The sequence below is a fragment of the Saccopteryx leptura genome, chromosome 13, assembly GCF_036850995.1.
Source record: "Saccopteryx leptura isolate mSacLep1 chromosome 13, mSacLep1_pri_phased_curated, whole genome shotgun sequence".
In the NCBI taxonomy this organism is placed as follows: Eukaryota; Metazoa; Chordata; class Mammalia; order Chiroptera; family Emballonuridae; genus Saccopteryx; species Saccopteryx leptura.
Window position 1 is genome coordinate 30,924,029 of NC_089515.1, and position 18,243 is coordinate 30,942,271.

Below are 18,243 nucleotides of genomic sequence, written 5' to 3' on the forward strand. Positions count from 1 at the left end.
GCTCTATGGATTGTGATTTTCTTAAAGGAAAGGACAGTATTTAATTTATCTGTATATCTTTAATGCCAAACAGTGTGCTTGCTTGGTACATGTCTCATGTAGCCAAAAATGAGGTAGTTTGTTATTACCTTGATGACCTGTAGGATATCTTATATAAACAGTGAAACATCATGTTTGAAGATTTGGTGATTAGATCTAAATTGTAGGATGGTGGTGCTGTGAATTGAAAGAGGCAGATGCTTTGGATGAGAGTAGACAGGTCAATGTTTTTTGGAATGCAGAGGGACTTGGTTTTTGAGCTCCATGTCTGAGATAGTGCTGGTGCTATTATTAGAAAAACAAAATTGGGAGTGGGGTTAGGGTAGGATGAGCTTGCTTTTGGAGTTGTTGGATTTTGATTGAAAATGCTTGTTAGTTTTAGATGGAAGATTGAAACTTATGATTTACTAGTTGGGCTAGTTAAATAGCTTTTTCTTAAATGGTTCATAGCACCCTATTGTAATTGCTTGTTCAATGTCCATCTTTCCCTTTAGGTTCTAAGCTCTTATAGGACAGGGAACATGTGTTTTTCAAAGCTGTATCCTCTTATAAACAGTTACTGTTTGGCATATGATAGGCACTCAGGAAATAATTGTTCAGTGATTTAACTTCTGCACTAGACTTAAATTGTATCCTGTGTTGTCTTTTTTTTTTTTTTTTTTTTTTTTTTTGTATTTTTCTGAAGCTGGAAACGGGGAGAGACATTCAGACAGACTCCCGCATGCGCCCGACCGGGATCCACCCGGCACGCCCACCAGAGGCGATGCTCTGCCCCTCCGGGGCATCACTCTTTTGCGACCAGAGCCACTCTAGTGCCTGGGGCAGAGGCCAAGGAGTCATCCCCAGCGCCCGGGCCATCTTTGCTCCAATGGAGCCTCGGCTGTGGGAGGAGAAGAGAGAGACAGAGAGGAAGAAGAGGGGGAGGGGTGGAGAAGCAGATGGGCGCTTCTCCTGTGTGCCCTGGCCGGGAATCGAACCTGGGACCTTCGCACGCCAGGCCGACTGTGTTGTCTTTTTATTGCTAATTAGGATTACTAGTTTTCTTTGTTGTTTTTTTGACAGAGACAGAGAGAGAGAGGGACAGATAGGGACAGACAGACAGGAAGGGAGAGAGATGAGAAGCATCAATTCTACGTTGTGGCAACTTAGTTGTTTGTTGATTGCTTGTTCAATGATTGCTTTCTCATATGTGCCTTGACCAGTGTGCTACAGCAGAGCGAGTGACCTCTTGCTCAAGCCAGCGACCTTGGGCTCAAGCCAGCAATCTTGGGCTTCAAGCAACCTTTGAGCTCAAGCCAGCGACCATGGGGTCATATTTATGATCCCATGCTCAAGCCAGCAACCCTGTGCTCAAGCTGGTGAGCCCACGCTCAAGCCGGATGAGCCTGAGCTCAAGCCAGTGACCTCAGAGTTTTGACCTGGGTCCTCCACGTCCCAGTCCGATGCTCCATCCACTGTGTTACCACCTGGTCAAGCAGGATTACTAGTTTTAAATTACTTGTGTAATTGCTTTTCATAGAATCATTGGACATTATACTTGAGATCTTAGAAATCTTTGGCAAATCTCCCAGTTGGACCCTGGAAAGGTGAATTCACCTACCTAGTTATTGGACCACACTCATGTGGTATTCACTGATGGGCAGAGCCATAGTTATTTATTCAAAGATATATATACTACATGTCTTTCAGTCTGATAAAGGGGAAAATGTAAAGATAGTTTGAATAGATGGTGGTGATTTCATAGTTCTCTTGTTTAGTCATTTCTCTCCTCTAATAGTTTGACCAATGGCGTGGAAAAGATTAGGAAGGAGATGAAACTTTAGTTGTGCTTGCTGACAACAGATTTTTTGAGGGTTTTTTTTTTTTTTTTTTTTTTTTGCATTTTTCTGAAGCTGGAAACAGGGAGAGACAGTCAGACAGACTCCCGCATGCGCCCGACTGGGATCCACCCGGCACGCCCACCAGGGGGCGATGCTCTGCCCACCAGGGGGCGATGCTCTGTCCATCCTGGGCGTCGCCATGTTGCGACCAGAGCCACTCTAGCGCCTGGGGCAGAGGCCAAGGAGCCATCCCCAGCGCCCGGGCCATCTTTGCTCCAGTGGAGCCTTGGCTGCGGGAGGGGAAGAGAGAGACAGAGAGGAAAGCGCGGCGGAGGGGTGGAGAAGCAAATGGGCGCTTCTCCTATGTGCCCTGGCCGGGAATCGAACCCGGGTCCTCCGCACGCTAGGCCGACGCTCTACCGCTGAGCCAACTGGCCAGGGCCAGATTTTTTGAGTTTTTAATGATTAATATGAGATTTGGATAAGTTGTTGACTTTATTTCCTCCTTCCTTGTCAGTGTTAGTATGGTGAATCATGTTGGTCCTACGTTTACCATTATTTGATAGTCTAATAATTATAAACATTCGTATAAGTTATTGGACTCTGTTTAAACAATATTGTCTGTAAAACGAAGTTTGGAAAAGGTGGACCTGCCAGACACCGCACTCAAAGGATATAATTTTAAATTTCTCCAAGTTTCATTTTTAAGCTGTGGACATTAATCATCGGGTTGAAATAAACTTCCAGTATTTTATTTATAACTTCACAGAGATGGTACTTTTGTTTAGAACAAATAACAAATATCCCCTTAGTTTTAATAACATTTTTTAAAAATACATTTTTTTGCTTTTTTTGTTTCAGTATCAAGATAAAGAAGAAGTTGTCTTATGGATGAATACTGTTGGACCCTATCATAATCGCCAAGAGACATATAAATACTTTTCACTTCCATTCTGTGTGGGGTCAAAAAAAAGTATCAGTCATTACCATGAAACTCTGGGAGAAGCACTTCAAGGAGTCGAATTAGAATTTAGTGGTCTGGATATTAAATTCAAAGGTAAATAAACCTTTATAGTCCTTCTGATTCTCTTTATTTACTGTGATATCGAAATTCTCCTTATATATTATTAGATATCCATTTAATCAGGTCCTTGGAGTGTGTTTATACATATTTTTTATTTTCCTCTGTGAAGTTTGTCAGAGAGTGTATTTCCTGCATAGACATTTTATGATAAATTTGGTTAGCAGAAACTTGAATAATTGAATTTTTGCACAATCTTTGATTAGGTATCTTAATTTTTGAGTAGAGTGTGGATCTTATAATCAGCAGCTTTGCATTTTAATCCTACTTCTTTTACTGTATTGGTTTTGGTAAAGTTGTGTACTCCAATTTTGATTTCATTGTCTACGTGTGTAAAAACGAACAGTAACTTAAGGTATTCTTAGCACTTTTTGGAGGAGGATGTGAAATGAGATATTTTAAAGATAATGTTTAACTTTGATTTGTTAAATTTTTTCTTATTTTTAGAATATTTTTTGTTATTGATGTTGAAAATAGGTATACATATTTGCATTCTTTTTCTCCTGTTAAATTCCTTAGAGCTTAATTATAAAATTAAGTTGTAAATTTAAGCCACAGTCACCAAGCCTATAACTTTATGAATTATTGTAAACATGCTTTGAGGCTTGTTTTAATTTAATCAGGTAACTTAAATAGTTAATCACAAATAAGAAAACAGACTAGAATGTCTGATCTCTGAGAGACTCAGTACTACGTTTATTCATACTTTCTCCTTTTCCATGTTTGATGAACATTTATAGTTGATTATTTTTTTTTAGTGAGAGTAGAGAAGATGCAGAGACAGACTCTCACATGCACCTGGGCGGGGATCCACCCAGCAACCCCCATCTGGGGTGGATCTCTTCCCATCTTGGGCCATGCTTGCAGCCAAGCTATTTTTAATGCCTGAAGTGGGGGCTCCATGGAGCCATCCTCACCTCCCAGGGCCAATGTGCTCTAACCAATTGAGCCATAGCAGCAGGAGGGGAAGAGAGAGAGAGAGAGAGAGAGAGAGAGAAAGAGAAAGAAAGTGAGGGGAGGGGTAGAGAAGAGGTTGCCTCTCCACCCTGTGTGCCCTGACTGGGAATTGAACCAGGGACTTCCACAAGCTGGTCGACGCTTTACCGCTGAGCCAGCTGGCCAGGGCTATAGTTTATTAAAGGGAAACCAGAGAGAATAGACCAAAAAAAGCCCTGAGTTCTATTTTCTACAATGGACTGATTTCATTACTTTTTGAATCCCTATTATTTACTAAAGAAGAGTATGCATTCACCTGTTTTACTTTTCTCCTTTTCATTAGTTCCTTGAGGCAGAGATGGAAAGATTATTTAGATACAGGAGGACAGTTTTCATGGGCTATCAAAGTGGGATTTATTTTTCTTTCAGACTAAGCACCTTTAGATTAAAAGAACAGAATTGGTTTTATTCCCTGAGAGTTGGCTGTTCCGTGGAGTCTTGTCAACACTGCACCTCCAGCATGGATATTCAGCTAAGGTTGCTGCTAAATTAACTGGTGCAGATGAAGGAGTGAATGCTGATTAGATTTCTCTTTCTGCTGTAGCCCCTTGCTTGCTCTATTCAAAGATAAAGTTGATCATTCTTTGAAAAGTATTTTAGGGGATTTCCAGGTTATTTATAAAATCATAGAATTTTAAAGGTTGGCTTAGGGATTGCGTCGTCTGATTTTCTCTTAGGGAGGCCCAGGATGAGATGATTTGTCCAAGGTATATCACAGCATACCAATAAAGTTATGGAAACACACCTTTTGTTCCTGTATGAACTGTAGAAATATTTATGTTGTTCATCCTTTATCACTTAAGTATTTGATTTTTAAAAGTTATTCTGAAAGCATATTCAAATAAACAATTTTGAAATATTGAGCAACTAGGAAAAACTATATAGATAGTATATGTACACACATAATTTATAACACATATACGCACACTTTTTTTTAACCTAGTAGATTTTGTCAGGCTAAATGGATTGGTATTTTGTAAAATTACAGTCAATAAATACGTAGACCATTTTAGGGAATTAAGGATACTCTTAAATCTAATTTAGGATGCTTCTTACTTGAGATTTTATGCACAACTTTGGTTTTTTCTTTCTAATAGTCTTATATACTAGCACGAGACAAAATGCTAAATTGAGCCTGACCAGGTGGTGGCGCAGTGGATAGAGCGTCGGACTGGGATGTGGAAGGACCCAGGTTCGAGACCCCGAGGTCACCAGCTTGAGCGCGGGCTCATCTGGCTTGAGCAAAAAAAAAAGCTCACCAGCTTGGATCCAAGGTCGCTGGCTCCAGCAAGGGGTTACTCGGTCTGCTGAAGGCCCTTGGTCAAGGCACATATGAGAAAGCAATCAATGAACAACTAAGAAGTCACAACGCGCAATGAAAAACTAATGATTGATGCTTCTCATCTCTCTCTCTGTTCCTGTCTGTCTGTCCCTGTCTATCTCTGCCTATGTAAAAAAAAAAAAAAAAAAAAAAAAAAAAAAAAAAAAAAAAAAAAAAAAAAAAAAAAAAAAAAAAAAAAAGCTAAATTGAGATCCTTCAGAGAAAATTCAAAAGAGAAGGGCAGACTTAAATTGCCTATCTTTGAACCAGGCCTGAGTTCATTACCCTGTTATTTTAGAGGGTGCCTGTTGGAACCTTGCTACTGTGGAGTGGAAGGAATGTGTGCTTTTGTAGTCAGGGAGACTTAGTACATCTCAGCTCTGCCTCCGCCCACCTGTGCAGTCAATAGGCAAGTTATTCAACTCTTTGATGTCATTTTCCCCATCTGTGAAATGAGGGACATAATTATCCACTTGCTACAACTGTCAGATTTACATGATGTAATATATGTAGAACATTTATCAAAGTTCTTAACACATAGTTTACATTCAAAAAATGGTCATTGATATGAATACAAATAACACTTAACATGTGTCTAATTCCACCGTGATCTTATATTAGCAATTAAGAAATGTTTAGTTTATTAAGGATAGGATTTGATTTATCCTCAAGCTGCTGCACTGGCTCGCTGAGAGTTTAGTTTTGGTAGGGCAGGGACAGTAGCATTCATGTTTGCTGTTGAATCTTCAGCTATTAAGACATAGTAAGTTCTTGTCTGACCGATGGCAGTGCAGTGGATAGAGTGTCGACCTGGGATGCTGGGATCCCACGTTTGAAACCCCGAGGTCGTCGACTTGAGTGTGGGATTATAGACATATCCTGTGGTCACTGGCTTGAGCCCAAGGTTGCTGGCTTGAGCAAGGGGTCACTGGCTCAGCTGAAGCCTCCCAGTCAAAGCATGTTTGAGAAGCAATCAGTAAACAACTAAAGTGCTGCAACGGCAAGTTGATGCTTCTCATCCCTCTCCTTTTCTGCCTGTCTGTCTCTCTCGCTCACTTAAAAAAAAAAAAAGACATACTAAATTCTTAATAAACTGTCTAGCACTTGTACAGTTTGTGCCTGCTTGTTTTTTGTAATTGGTTCATTATGATCATTGGCTTATCTGAAATACTAATTTCTACCAGGAGAGATCACTACTCTCCTTCTGCCTCATTTGAAAATTCGTATGGTATAACGAATTGATTATTTCTAGAGGATTTCTTTCTCCCATTTATTTTATTGGTCTTCCCTTGATTTTTTTTTCTGTGAATATCTCAACAGAAGGATGAAATCATTTTGCAAGTATTTCTTCTGTTTTTCCAGAGTGGAATGGTAAAGTTGAGAGTACTGTAGATACAAAGGAATCTCAAAGGCTGCTTAGGGCTTTATGTATTTCTAGTTCAGTGACTCTCAATCTTGACTGTTTCATTCTCTTTATTTTTTTTTTAAATTTTTACATTTTATTTTGAAAATTAACCTTAATAAGGGTTTTCATCCTCAAAGTAAGTTTATGAGGGGTTTTATCTTTATTATTTATTTACGTATTTTTGAGAGAGGGAGGGAGAGAGAGATGAGAAGCATCTATTCATAGTTGTGTCACTTTAATTATTTTTTTTAATTTTTTTTTATTTTTTTTTATTTTTTCATTTTTCTGAAGCTGGAAACAGGGAGAGACAGTCAGACAGACTCCCGCATGCGCCCGACCGGGATCCACCCGGCACGCCCACCAGGGGCGGTGCTCTGCCCATCCTGGGCGTCGCCATATTGCAACCAGAGCCACTCTAGTGCCTGAGGCAGAGGCCACAGAGCCATGCCCAGCGCCCGGGCCATCTTTGCTCCAATGGAGCCTTGGCTGCGGGAGGGGAAGAGAGAGACAGAGAGGAAAGCGCGGCGGAGGGGTGGAGAAGCAAATGGGCGCTTCTCCTATGTGCCCTGGCCGGGAATCGAACCCGGGTCCTCCGCACGCTAGGCCGACGCTCTACCGCTGAGCCAACCGGCCAGGGCTGTGTCACTTTAATTATTTTTAGTGAGAAAGGGAAGGGACAGAGAGAGGGACAGACAGGGACAGACAGGAAGGGGAGAGATGAGAAGCATCAATTCTTTTTTTTTTTTTTTACAGCAACAGAGAGAGAGAGAGTCAGAAAGAGGGATAGACAGGGACAGACAGACAGGAACGGAGAGAGATAAGCATTAATCATCAGTTTTTCGTTGTGACACCTTAGTTCATTGATTGCTTTCTCATATGTGCCTTGACTGCGGGCCTTCAGCAGACCGAGTAACCCCTTGCTGGAGCCAGCGACCTTGGGTCCAAGCTGGTGAGCTGATGAGCCCGCGCTCAAGCTGGCGACCTCGGGGTCTTGAACCTGGGTCCTCTGCATCCCAGTCTGATGCTCTATCCACTGCGCCTGGTCAGGTACGAAGTATCAATTCTTTTTTGTGGCACTTTAGTTGTTCATTGATTGCTTTCTCATGTGTGCCTTGAATGGGGTGTTCCAGCCAAGCCCCTTGCTCAAGCCAGCAACCTTGGGCTCATGCCGGGGACCATGGGTTCATCTCTATGATCCCATGCTCAAGCTGGTAAACCCACACTCAAGCTGGATGAGCCCATACTCAAGCTGGATGAGCCCATACTCAAGCTGGATGAGCCTGCACTTAAGCTAGATGAGCCCGTGTTCAAGCCGGCAACCTTGGGGTTTCAAACCTGGGTCCTCAGCTACTGTGCCACCACCTGGTTAGTCAGTTGCATCACTTTAGTTCATTGATTGCTTCTCATATGTGCCTTGATGGGGGGATGGGGAGGTCCAGCTGAACCAGAGACTCCTTGCTCAAATCAGTGACTTTGGGTTCAAACCAGTGACCTTGGGCTTTGAGCTAGTGACTTTTGGGCTCACCAAGGACCTTAGAATCATGTTGATGATCCCATATTCAAGTCAATGACCCCGTGCTCAAGCTGGCAAGTCTGTGCTCAAGCCAGATACCTTGGGGTTTCGAACCTGGCACCTCAGTGTCCTAGGTTAACACTATCCACTGTGCCATCACTGGTCAGGCGATCTCTATTTTTTAGATGAGTAAGTTTGGGCCCAGAGGTTAAGTAGTGTATCCAAGGATTCTCAGAAGGGGAAAGTGGCAAAATGAAGATTTGAACCTGGGCAGCTCAGCACTAAAGTTTGAGTTTTTAACCTCTCTGCAGTATTTCCCTCCGGCTATCTGTGTGCGTGGTAAAGGCTTGGTTGCTCAAGGATGGGGAAAGGGCTTTGGCGGGCAGCAGGTCCTTTCATTCAGCCTGAAGATTTTTCTTAAGGTAATCCACCCACGTTCTTAGTCCCTGGAGTCTACTCTCCCTGATTTTGGAGCCTCTCTGGTAAAGTTCTCTGGAAAGGACCTTTGGTCTGCTGCAGGCTGTTACTCATCTGCCTGTGTGATGCAGGAGGAGGGGATCTGGGCGTCCAGTCTCCCTGTGAACATATTTTCAGTTTCCCTATGTATTCAGTCCTTCATCTGTTCTTTACCTTTTGATGTCTGTGGTGTCTCCAAGTCCTGAATATCTCATGTGAAACGAATTTCCTCTCTTCTGTTTTGGTTTATTCTGCTTTATTAGTTGCCATCTTCCATTTGTTTTCCATTTTTCAAAAGTTTATTTAAATCTTTTCTCTCTGTCTTCTCTTCTTTTTATTTCTTTATTGACATTTTAATGGAGTTTCTGGAGGGAAAAGACATATTTGTGGTTACTCTGCCTTGGTTAATTGGAAGTCTAGGAACTTAGTGCAATATTTTATACTGTTGGTTTCAACCAAAGTGTTTTAGCCACACCAAATGATTTGAATCCTGTACTGAATCTTGAATCTAGGTATTTTGACTTCCTGTATGGGCAGTTTCTTAAACCTTGTGTGAATGGCAAATTTGAATAGTGTGGGCTTTTTATATGTTCTTGTTCAATCCACTGACAGCCTTGTTCTCCAGATTGACATCAGTCATTTTTTATTTCTAAGGAATGTATGAATATATATTTTTTCTTATTTTAACAATGATATAAAGATTAGTGTACAAAATTTAGAAACTACAGAGAATTATAAAGAAGAAAATAAAAGTCACCTGGATATAATTACCATTACTATTTCTTTCATCCTTCTTTATTGCATTCCTCACATTAATTAGAATTTTTTTAAAATCAGATTTAGTTATATATATGATTTCTTTAAAATGTATTTAGTGCTTATGTAGTGTTTATGTGATCTATATTAATTTAAGCACTTACTAATTCACTTAGGTTCTATATAAATTAGTTTCTACTCTTAACATCTTATGAGCTTGTCTTCATATTGTTTTTTACTCTTTGAAAAATGTGTTATAACCCTGGCTGCTGGCACAGTGGATAGAGCATCATCCTAGAGTGCCAGGGTTGCCAGCTCAATCCTAGGGTCCCAGGTTTCCAGGTTTGATCCTGAGGGTGCTGGCTTGACCCTGAGGGTGCTGGGTCAAGCCCTAGTCAGGGCACATATGAGAAGCAATCAATCAGTGGATACACAACTAAATGGAAGAACAAGTTGATATTCTGTCTCTCTTCATTCTTCTTTCTCTCTTTCAAAAAAAAAAATGTGTTCTATAACTTGGATATTGTAATTTCTCAGTTATAAGATATTCTGATTGATTTCTATCCTTCTTTGCTTTTCTTGTTTTTTTTTCTTTTATTTTTCTATTAGAAATAACAATGCTTTCGTTATCCTAGCACATAAATATTTTAGAGCATCTCTGAATTTTATTAGGATAAATTCTTACAAGTAGAATTACTGAATCAAAGGGTATAAACACTTTTTTTTTTTTCATTTTTCCGAAGGTGGAAACGGGGAGGCAGTCAGACTCCCACATGTGCCCAACCGGGATCCACCCGGCATGCTCTGGGGCATCGCTCTGTTGCGTCCAGAGCCATTCTAGCGCCTGAGGCAGAGGCCACAGAGCCATCCCTAGCGCCCGGGCCATCTTTGCTCCAATGGAGCCTCGCTGCGGGAGGGGAAGAGAGAGACAGAGAGGAAGGAGAGGGGGAGGGGTGGAGAAGCAAAGGGCGCCTCTCCTGTGTGCCCTGGCCAGGAATTGAACCCGGGCTGCACGCCAGGCCGACGCTCTACCGCTGAGCCAACTGGCCAGGGCCAGGGTATAAACACTTTTAAGGCAGTTCTTGATATATGTTGCCAAAGAGCCATCTAGAAAAAAATTGCACTTTATACTGTCAGTCAGGTAGATCAGTTAATCAATACTCTTTATATATGGTTGGTTAATTAACTGTGAATATATCAGTTTTTCCAGCTCCACCTCACCCCCCTTTAAAAAAAATTCATTTAGTAGGTGTTGAGTGCTTACTGCATTGCAGCACTGTGGGAAGCTCTGGTCTACAAATCGAACCAGAAGCTATGGCTTCAGGAGCCCATGGGCCCCTCTGAAATTGTACACATAGTTTAGTGTGCATGTGCATTTTGGGGCGGCAAAGGAGTTACTACTTCGTTGAATTCTTAAAGAAATGTGTGCCCCAAGGAAACAACACTGTGAATATATTGGTACTTTTAATACCTACTACAACTCTGGGAACGAGATAGCAGAGATATTATCTCTGTTTGAGGTTAAATGACTTGTTTTTATTCACATAACTTGGGTAGTGGATCCCAGAGTAAAACTCAGGTTTCTGCCCATTTTCTATAAATTTGTCTAAAGTCACTTCAGAAAGAAACTTTGCTGAATTTGAGGTAGAGTATTTCTGATTTTACAATTTAGTCATGATATCAAGAGAGAAAGAAAACGATGTAATGCATGCTATGTTTTTAGAGAGCTCATAAATAATGATCACATTCTTTCTTAATGTTTTCACTGTCAATTCAGCTGTTAAGTCTGGAGTATTGTTGGGAATTGATGACAGATTTACTGGTATGTAGCTTCTAGAATCTACTGTGCTCTCTGTTTGAAAAATCAGTATTGGTCCTGGTCAGTGGCTCAGTGGATAGAGCGTTGGTCCAGCATATGGACATTCTGGGTTCAATTCCTGGTCAGGGCACACAGGAGAAGCAACCATCTGCTCCTTCCCTGTTCTCTCTCCCCCTTCTCTCCTTCTTTCCCTTCAACAGCCAGTGGCTTGGTTGGTTTGAGCAGGGCCATGGGTGCTGAGGATAGCTTCATTGGAGCACATCAGCCTCAGGCACTAAAACTAGCTAGGTGCTTGAGCATTGGCCCTTGATGGGGTTGCCGTGTATGGATGCTGGTCAGGGTATGTGGGAGTCTGCCTCATTGTCTCCCCTCTTACCTTTTTTTTTTTTTTCTCCAGAGAGAGAGAGGGATAGACAGGGACAGACAGGAACGGAGAGAGATGAGAAGCATCAATCATTAGTTTTTCATTGCGCGTTGCAACACCTTAGTTGTTCATTGATTGCTTTCTCATATGTGCCTTGACCGCGGGCCTTCAGCAGACCGAGTAACCCCTTGCTGGAGCCAGCGACCTTGGGTTCAAGCTGGTGGGCTTTTTGCTCAAACTAGATGAGCTTGTGCTCAATCTGGCGACCTTGGGGTCTCGAACCTGGGTCCTCTGCATCCCAGTCCAATGCTCTATCCACTGCGACACCGCCTGGTCAGGCTCCCCTCTTACCTAAAAAAAAAAAAAAAAAATTTAGTATTACCATTTGCCACTTTATAACTTTGGTGTTTTTGACACATAAAAGGTATTTACATATGTAAAATTTTAATTGCATCCTCTTCAAAATTTATAGGTGTGTATTTCATCTGAGAAAGGTATATCCAGTTATAATTTTAAAGCAGTGATTTATGGTGATTGATGTTTCAGATTGTTTTTCAGTTATATAAATAAAATTCTGAATAATGGTTTGACATATTCAGACACATTGCATTTCTTATCTTTAAAGTGACTCCCTCCTGAGAGAAGTGCTGTTTTACTTGAGCAACCAGCCCCTTTAATTATTTCTGGTGTTTATATTTGTCTACATACCTGCAAGCGGAATTTCATTACAATATGAACAACTAAGGTTCCTTTTATAGCCTGGCATCATGAAAGGTTTTTCCTTTCATCACACTTCTAGATTTTACATCAGTGGGAGATATCCTTCAAGACTTCCTTGTCAGTCCTTGTGAGATACTCTGCTCGTTTTCTCCTTGCACACATACACCACACAGACGCATGTGTATGGGCATACTTTAATATACCTACTGATTTCTTTTGCCATATAAATGAAAATCATGCTCTAAAATTTTTTTCTTTTAGTATCTGCTTTGGAAAGTGTACTGAAACAGGCATCGGGAGGTATGGGGAGAAAGCCATGGGACTTCAGAGGGAGGGGCAGGCTGTGGGCTTTGAGAGGCGTGAGGGTGGGGAGTCAGGGATTACTCTATGGAGGGGAGAGTGTGGGGAATGGGAAGAATTTTGGGATGGATATTTGAGCACAAGCAAAAAAGTTCAGAGGCCTGGAGAGCACAAGGTGTGTGGGAACTTCAGGCAGTGGAGTTTGGCTAGACTAAATATAGGGAGAGAGGATCTAGAAATTGGAGAGAAGAGAGTTGAACTTAAGTTGAAACTGTGAGGGAGGACTCTTAAAAAGTTTACAGTGGTAAATGTATATCTCAGAACTTCATACATAAAACTGCCATACTGTTTATGACAATTGTCGGTGAATGTCTTTTAACTGCAAGAAATTCTGTGGCTTTGCAGTGGTAGCTGTGAGGGCTCCCTCAGCCACTATGGCCATTTGTTGCTGCTCCAGCTTGGACTACTCTCCCGTTTGTAGCTGTTGCCTGCTGTCCTCTATGCATTATCACAATCCTTGGAAATCCTATTTGGAAACCTCTTGCTGCCAGTTCTTTTAGCTACTGCTGTAGGAACCCTCTATAGCAGTCTCTGTCCTAACGCCTTCCTTCTCTGCTCAGCCTAAGTTTTTGCCATTATGAAAATCCTAAATTCCTTGCAGCTTTAAAGGGTCTGGGTAGAAAGAAAATCTTGATGTTGGAGACCAAGCAATTTTCTTCTCCCACTTTGAGAATGAGAATATTTCCCCGTTCTTCTTTCATGGGACTTCAGTGTTTCCTGCCGTCTTTGGTGTTGTAGTCTTGGGGTACCCCCTTTGGGCTGTTTCAATACTAAGGTGGAGCTGTTCTCTTTTAAAGAGTGGGGAGACATGTTGCTGGGTCTGGAGTTATAATGCAGATTGCTGTTTATCTTAGAAATAACATTACAGATAGCTATTAATCATGGTTCAGCTGCAATTTAGGAAGTTTTAATCAACATTTAAGAAATTTTAACCCTATTTCTTGAGGGAAATTTCACTTCAAGTTCTGAATAACCAATATTACAGTAAAGGAAAACTTAAAAACAAACAACTATGCTTTTTTATTAATTCTTTTTAATGTTTATTTTATTGATTTTAGAGAGAGAAGAAGGGAAAAAGAGAGACAGATAAGAACATAGATCTGCTCCTGCATGTGCCCTGACTGGGGATTGAACCGGCAACCTCTGTGTTTTGGGACAGTACTCTAACCAACCTAGCTATCTGGCCAGGGCCTTTTTTTCATATTCATTTTTGTAAAGATTTTATTTATTGATTGTACAGAGAGAGGATAAGGGGGGTGAGAGTGAGAAGTATCAACTCATAGTTGTTTCACTTTAGTTGTTGACTGCTTGTTGAACGTACCTTGATTGGACAAGCTCAGGGTTTTGAACCGGTGACCTCGGTATTCTAGGTTGACACATTATCCACTGTGCCACCACAGACCAGGCACTACCATGCTTTTTTGTTGCTGTTAAGGTTGATTTCTTTATTTTTTTGTCTGTGCTTAAGTAATATTCAAAAACAGTTTAAATCCTTCTAATGGACATCTAGGATATTTGAGGGGTTTTTTTGGTTTTGTTTTGTTTAGAAACTAACAATCATAAGCACATTTTTGAAAGGTTTATGTTAGAAGCCATCTGAAGAGTATTATGGTAACAGTAATTTTGAAAGCTTTCAAGAGTGAAGTGACTCATCTCCAGGGAACTTTCAGGTAATTTATAAACAGTGCTGCCTGCTACAATAGATAGAGGTTTGCCTTTTACCCTTGCTAATTATGAAGAATCACTAGGATTCCTCATAGAATCTGTGACTTCTAATGATTTTCGTTCATGAATGTTCACATGAATTTTTATCTCAGAGATTTTACAGTTAGAAATTGTTAGCTCTATTTAAGATCATATTCTTAAGTTTTTTGCATACGTAAATGAAAACTTCCCTATGTATTTTAAGCTTTTTTGTTCTTTATTTATTTATAGGTACTCTGTAAATTTTCTTGTATAATTTTTTTATGTAAGGAATGATTTCTTCGCTTAGTAAGATAATCAATGAAAATAAAGGTGTTTAAAATTATTTTATTGTAAAAAGTTTTAAACATACACAAAAAATAGAAAATTGTGTACCAAACCCCCATTATTTATCACCCAGATTCAACTAATATGAATAGAAATTGTAACATCAGGAAATATTGACTGTTTTCTTCTGTTATTTTTCCTGTAACTATTTTGCAAACCAATGTGTTAATTTGCAACTTTTATTTTATGTTAGATGATGTGATGCCAGCCACTTATTGTGAAATTGACTTAGATAAAGAAAAGAGAGATGCATTTGTATACGCTATCAAGAATCACTACTGGTACCAGATGTATATAGATGACTTACCAATATGGGGTAAGTATTGTATATTATATTTAAAGTTTGGGAATATTTGCATAATAAACAAGATTTGTGTAATGATTCTTTAAGGTAATTGTACACTAAATCAGTAAATGTGTTTTCACTATTATCCATAGAATGATTTAAATACCAATTTTATGGTCCCGTTATTGAAGGGTTTTGACATTGCCAAACCTTACGTGAAACTCCCTCAAAATACTGCTTTTATGCAGTATAACTTCATATTCAAAGGATTGAAAGGTGCTTTGAACAATCTGAAATTTTCCCTATTCCCCATTTTCTATCTTATTTTGACTTACACGACCAAATGCAATCAGAGAAACTAAATAGGACTGTGAAGCTTAATTTTGGCTTTCTCATGTGGAACTGTGGTAGCATGGATTTTGGATATGATAGGTTCCTGAATGACTTGTTTTGCTAGTTCCTATGTTATTTTACAAAAGTATATGTTTATTTTATTTTATTTATTTATTTTTTTTCTGAAGCTGGAAACGGGGAGAGACAGTCAGACAGACTCCCGCATGCGCCCGACCGGGATCCACCCGGCACCCCCACCAGGGGCGAGGCTCTGCCCCTCCAGGGCGTCGCTCTGTTGGGACCAGAGCACTTTAGCGCCTGGGGCAGAGGCCAAGGAGCCAACCCCAGCGCCCGGACCATCTTTGCTCCAATAGAGCCTCAGCTGCAGGAGGGGAAGAGAGAGACAGAGAGGAAGGAGAGGGGGAGGGGTGGAGAAGCAGATGGGCGCTTTTCCTGTGTGCCCTGGCCGGGAATCAAACCCCGGACTTCTGCACGCCAGGCCAACGCTCTACCACTGAACCAACTGGCCAGGGCCTACAAAAGTATATGTTTAAAAATTTTTTAAGTTTTAGCTTTTCATTTCTAATTTTTTATGTTTAGTTTGTTTATCCCTGTTAATACAACTGTATTCATAGTCCAAACATTGTTTGTGTTAGACTTAAGTTAATTAAAGTGCAAAGTACAGCCAGCTATCATATAGCCAGGATGTTTGGTCAGATTTTTCTCTTAGTGGTTTTCTGTTAGCCTTTTTTGGGGGGAGGGGGGACTATAGACACCTATTCTTATATAAAATCAATATTCTGATTATTAAACTTGTTTGTAGACCACTGTATTCATGAGCAGTAAACTGAAAGACTGAACATATGGTAAATATAAATAGTAAGCATTTCATATAAATGACTAATTAATATTGTGTTAACACAGACATTTCTGTGATCAGCTCTGAGGGTAGCAGGAAGATGTGCTGAAAATTTACTGATGACTTCTGAGCCTGTGTTTTAGGAGAACTCATTAGTCTGGGTTTCCATTATTTTGTTATATTCTATTTTGTTTTGTTGGTTCTGTTGGTTTTCTTGCTTGCTTGCTTTTGGTGAGAGAGCAGGCTCCTCTCCCAGTCTTTTCCATTGCTTATGGGTATCTTGTCTGGAACTTTATGTTTATTCCAGTCATTTCTATGGCCTCCTTTCAATATGGCAACTGTGCTTTCGTGTCTTTAATCTTTTTAGCCCTGGGATTCCAGGGTCTGCCATGTTTAAGGGAGATTCTTTTGAATGTCCTAGGGCATCTGAACCATGAGAATCCTTGTCAGAACTAAAATGTTTTTTTATCTAGCTTTTCTTGGGATAAAGGTTTGAGAGTCTTTTTTTTTTTTTTTAATTTAGTTAGAGGAGGGGAGGCAGAGACAAACTCCTGCATGTACCCTGACTGGGATCTACCCAGCAAGCCCACTAGGGGGCAATGCTCTGCCCATTTGGGGCCCTTGCTCCGTTGCAACTGGAGCCATTCTAGCGCCTGAGGCGGAGGCCATGGAACCATCCTTAGTGCCCAGGACCAACTTGTTCTAATCAACTATGGCTACAGGAGGGGAGGAGAGAGAGAGAGAGAGAGAAAGAGAAAGAAAGAAAAGTAAGAGGGGCTGGGATGGAGAAGCAGATGGGTGCTTTTCCTGTGTGCCCTGAGTGGGAATTGAACCCAGGACATCTGCACGCTGGGCCGACACTCTACCACTGAGCCAATAGGCCAGGGCCAAGGTTTGAGAGTCTTTAAAAAGCCCCCTTGAGAATAGCTTCTTCTTTGGTATAATTGTGTTTCCACTCCCGGAATTTTCAGAGTAGATAGGTGAATAAACCTTGAAGAAATTAATTATTAGAAGGATTTCATTATCTCTGTACAACTGCAAACAAAACAAAACTGTATTCCTTGAATTTGTACCAGTTAGAACAACTTTGGTTAATAAACAAGTAATCCTTAATAAGAAATAATCCTTTTTTTCCCCATAATACTTTAATGAAATGCACTGATTACAGAGGGAAGGCCTTAAGGATTAACTTTTAGAGCATAAAGCTCTTGGGGAAGTATGCAGGCTTGGGAAAGGAACATTGGATAAATAGCTGACATAGTATATGGGGACATGGGAGATAGATCCTCAGCTACCGCTTATTGTCCTCACAGTATGGGTCTTCCCCTTACAGTATCCCACAGCGTGATCAAAATGATCATTTTAAACTGTTGCCTCATTACCATTTATCTTTAACACTTCTTTCTTTTTTTATTGATGTATATTGACTTGCAGTATTATATTCATTTCAGGTATATAACAGTGATTCGATATTTATGTACATTATGCAGTGACCACCATAATAAATCTAGTTATCTTCTGTCACCATACAGAGTTATTACAGTATTATTGGACTATATTCTCTATGCTGTTTCTTTCCTGTGACTTATTTTATTACTGGAGGTTGTGCCTCTTCATCCCCTTCACCCATTTTGCCCATGTTTCCACCCTCTCACCTCCTATTCTGTGTACCTGTGAATTGAATTCTATTTTGTTTTGCTTGTTTATTTATCTTTTGTTTTTGTTTTTGTTTTAGATTCCACATCATACAGCATTTGTCTTTCTCTGCCTGACTTATTTCACTTGGCATAATAATACTCTCCAGGTCCATTTATGTTGTTGCAAATGGCAAGGTTTCATTCTTTTATATGGCTGAGTAGTATTCCATTGTGCATATATATCACAAATTTATCTATTCATCTATCTGTGTACACTCAGGATGTTTCCATATCTTGGCTATTGTAAATATTGCAATGAACAGAGGGGTGCATGCCTTTTTGAATTAGTGTTTTTGTTCTTTTTGAATAAATACCCAGAAGTGAAGTTGCTGGGTTGTGTGGTAGTTCCATTGTTAATTTTTTGAGGAACCTTCATGGTGTTTTTCA

At 40.4% G+C, this 18,243-nt stretch overlaps 1 protein-coding gene across 1 annotated transcript in view; it reads left to right on the forward strand.

Moving 5' to 3' along the window:
• Positions 1–18,243, forward strand: part of TM9SF3 (transmembrane 9 superfamily member 3) — a 74,246-nt gene that overhangs the window by 9,393 nt on the left and 46,610 nt on the right. Inside the window, exons 2-3 of the mRNA XM_066355797.1 lie at positions 2,721–2,916; positions 14,875–14,997. Of these exons, the coding sequence (XP_066211894.1) occupies positions 2,721–2,916; positions 14,875–14,997 (319 nt within the window). The remainder of the gene's footprint in view (positions 1–2,720; positions 2,917–14,874; positions 14,998–18,243) is intronic.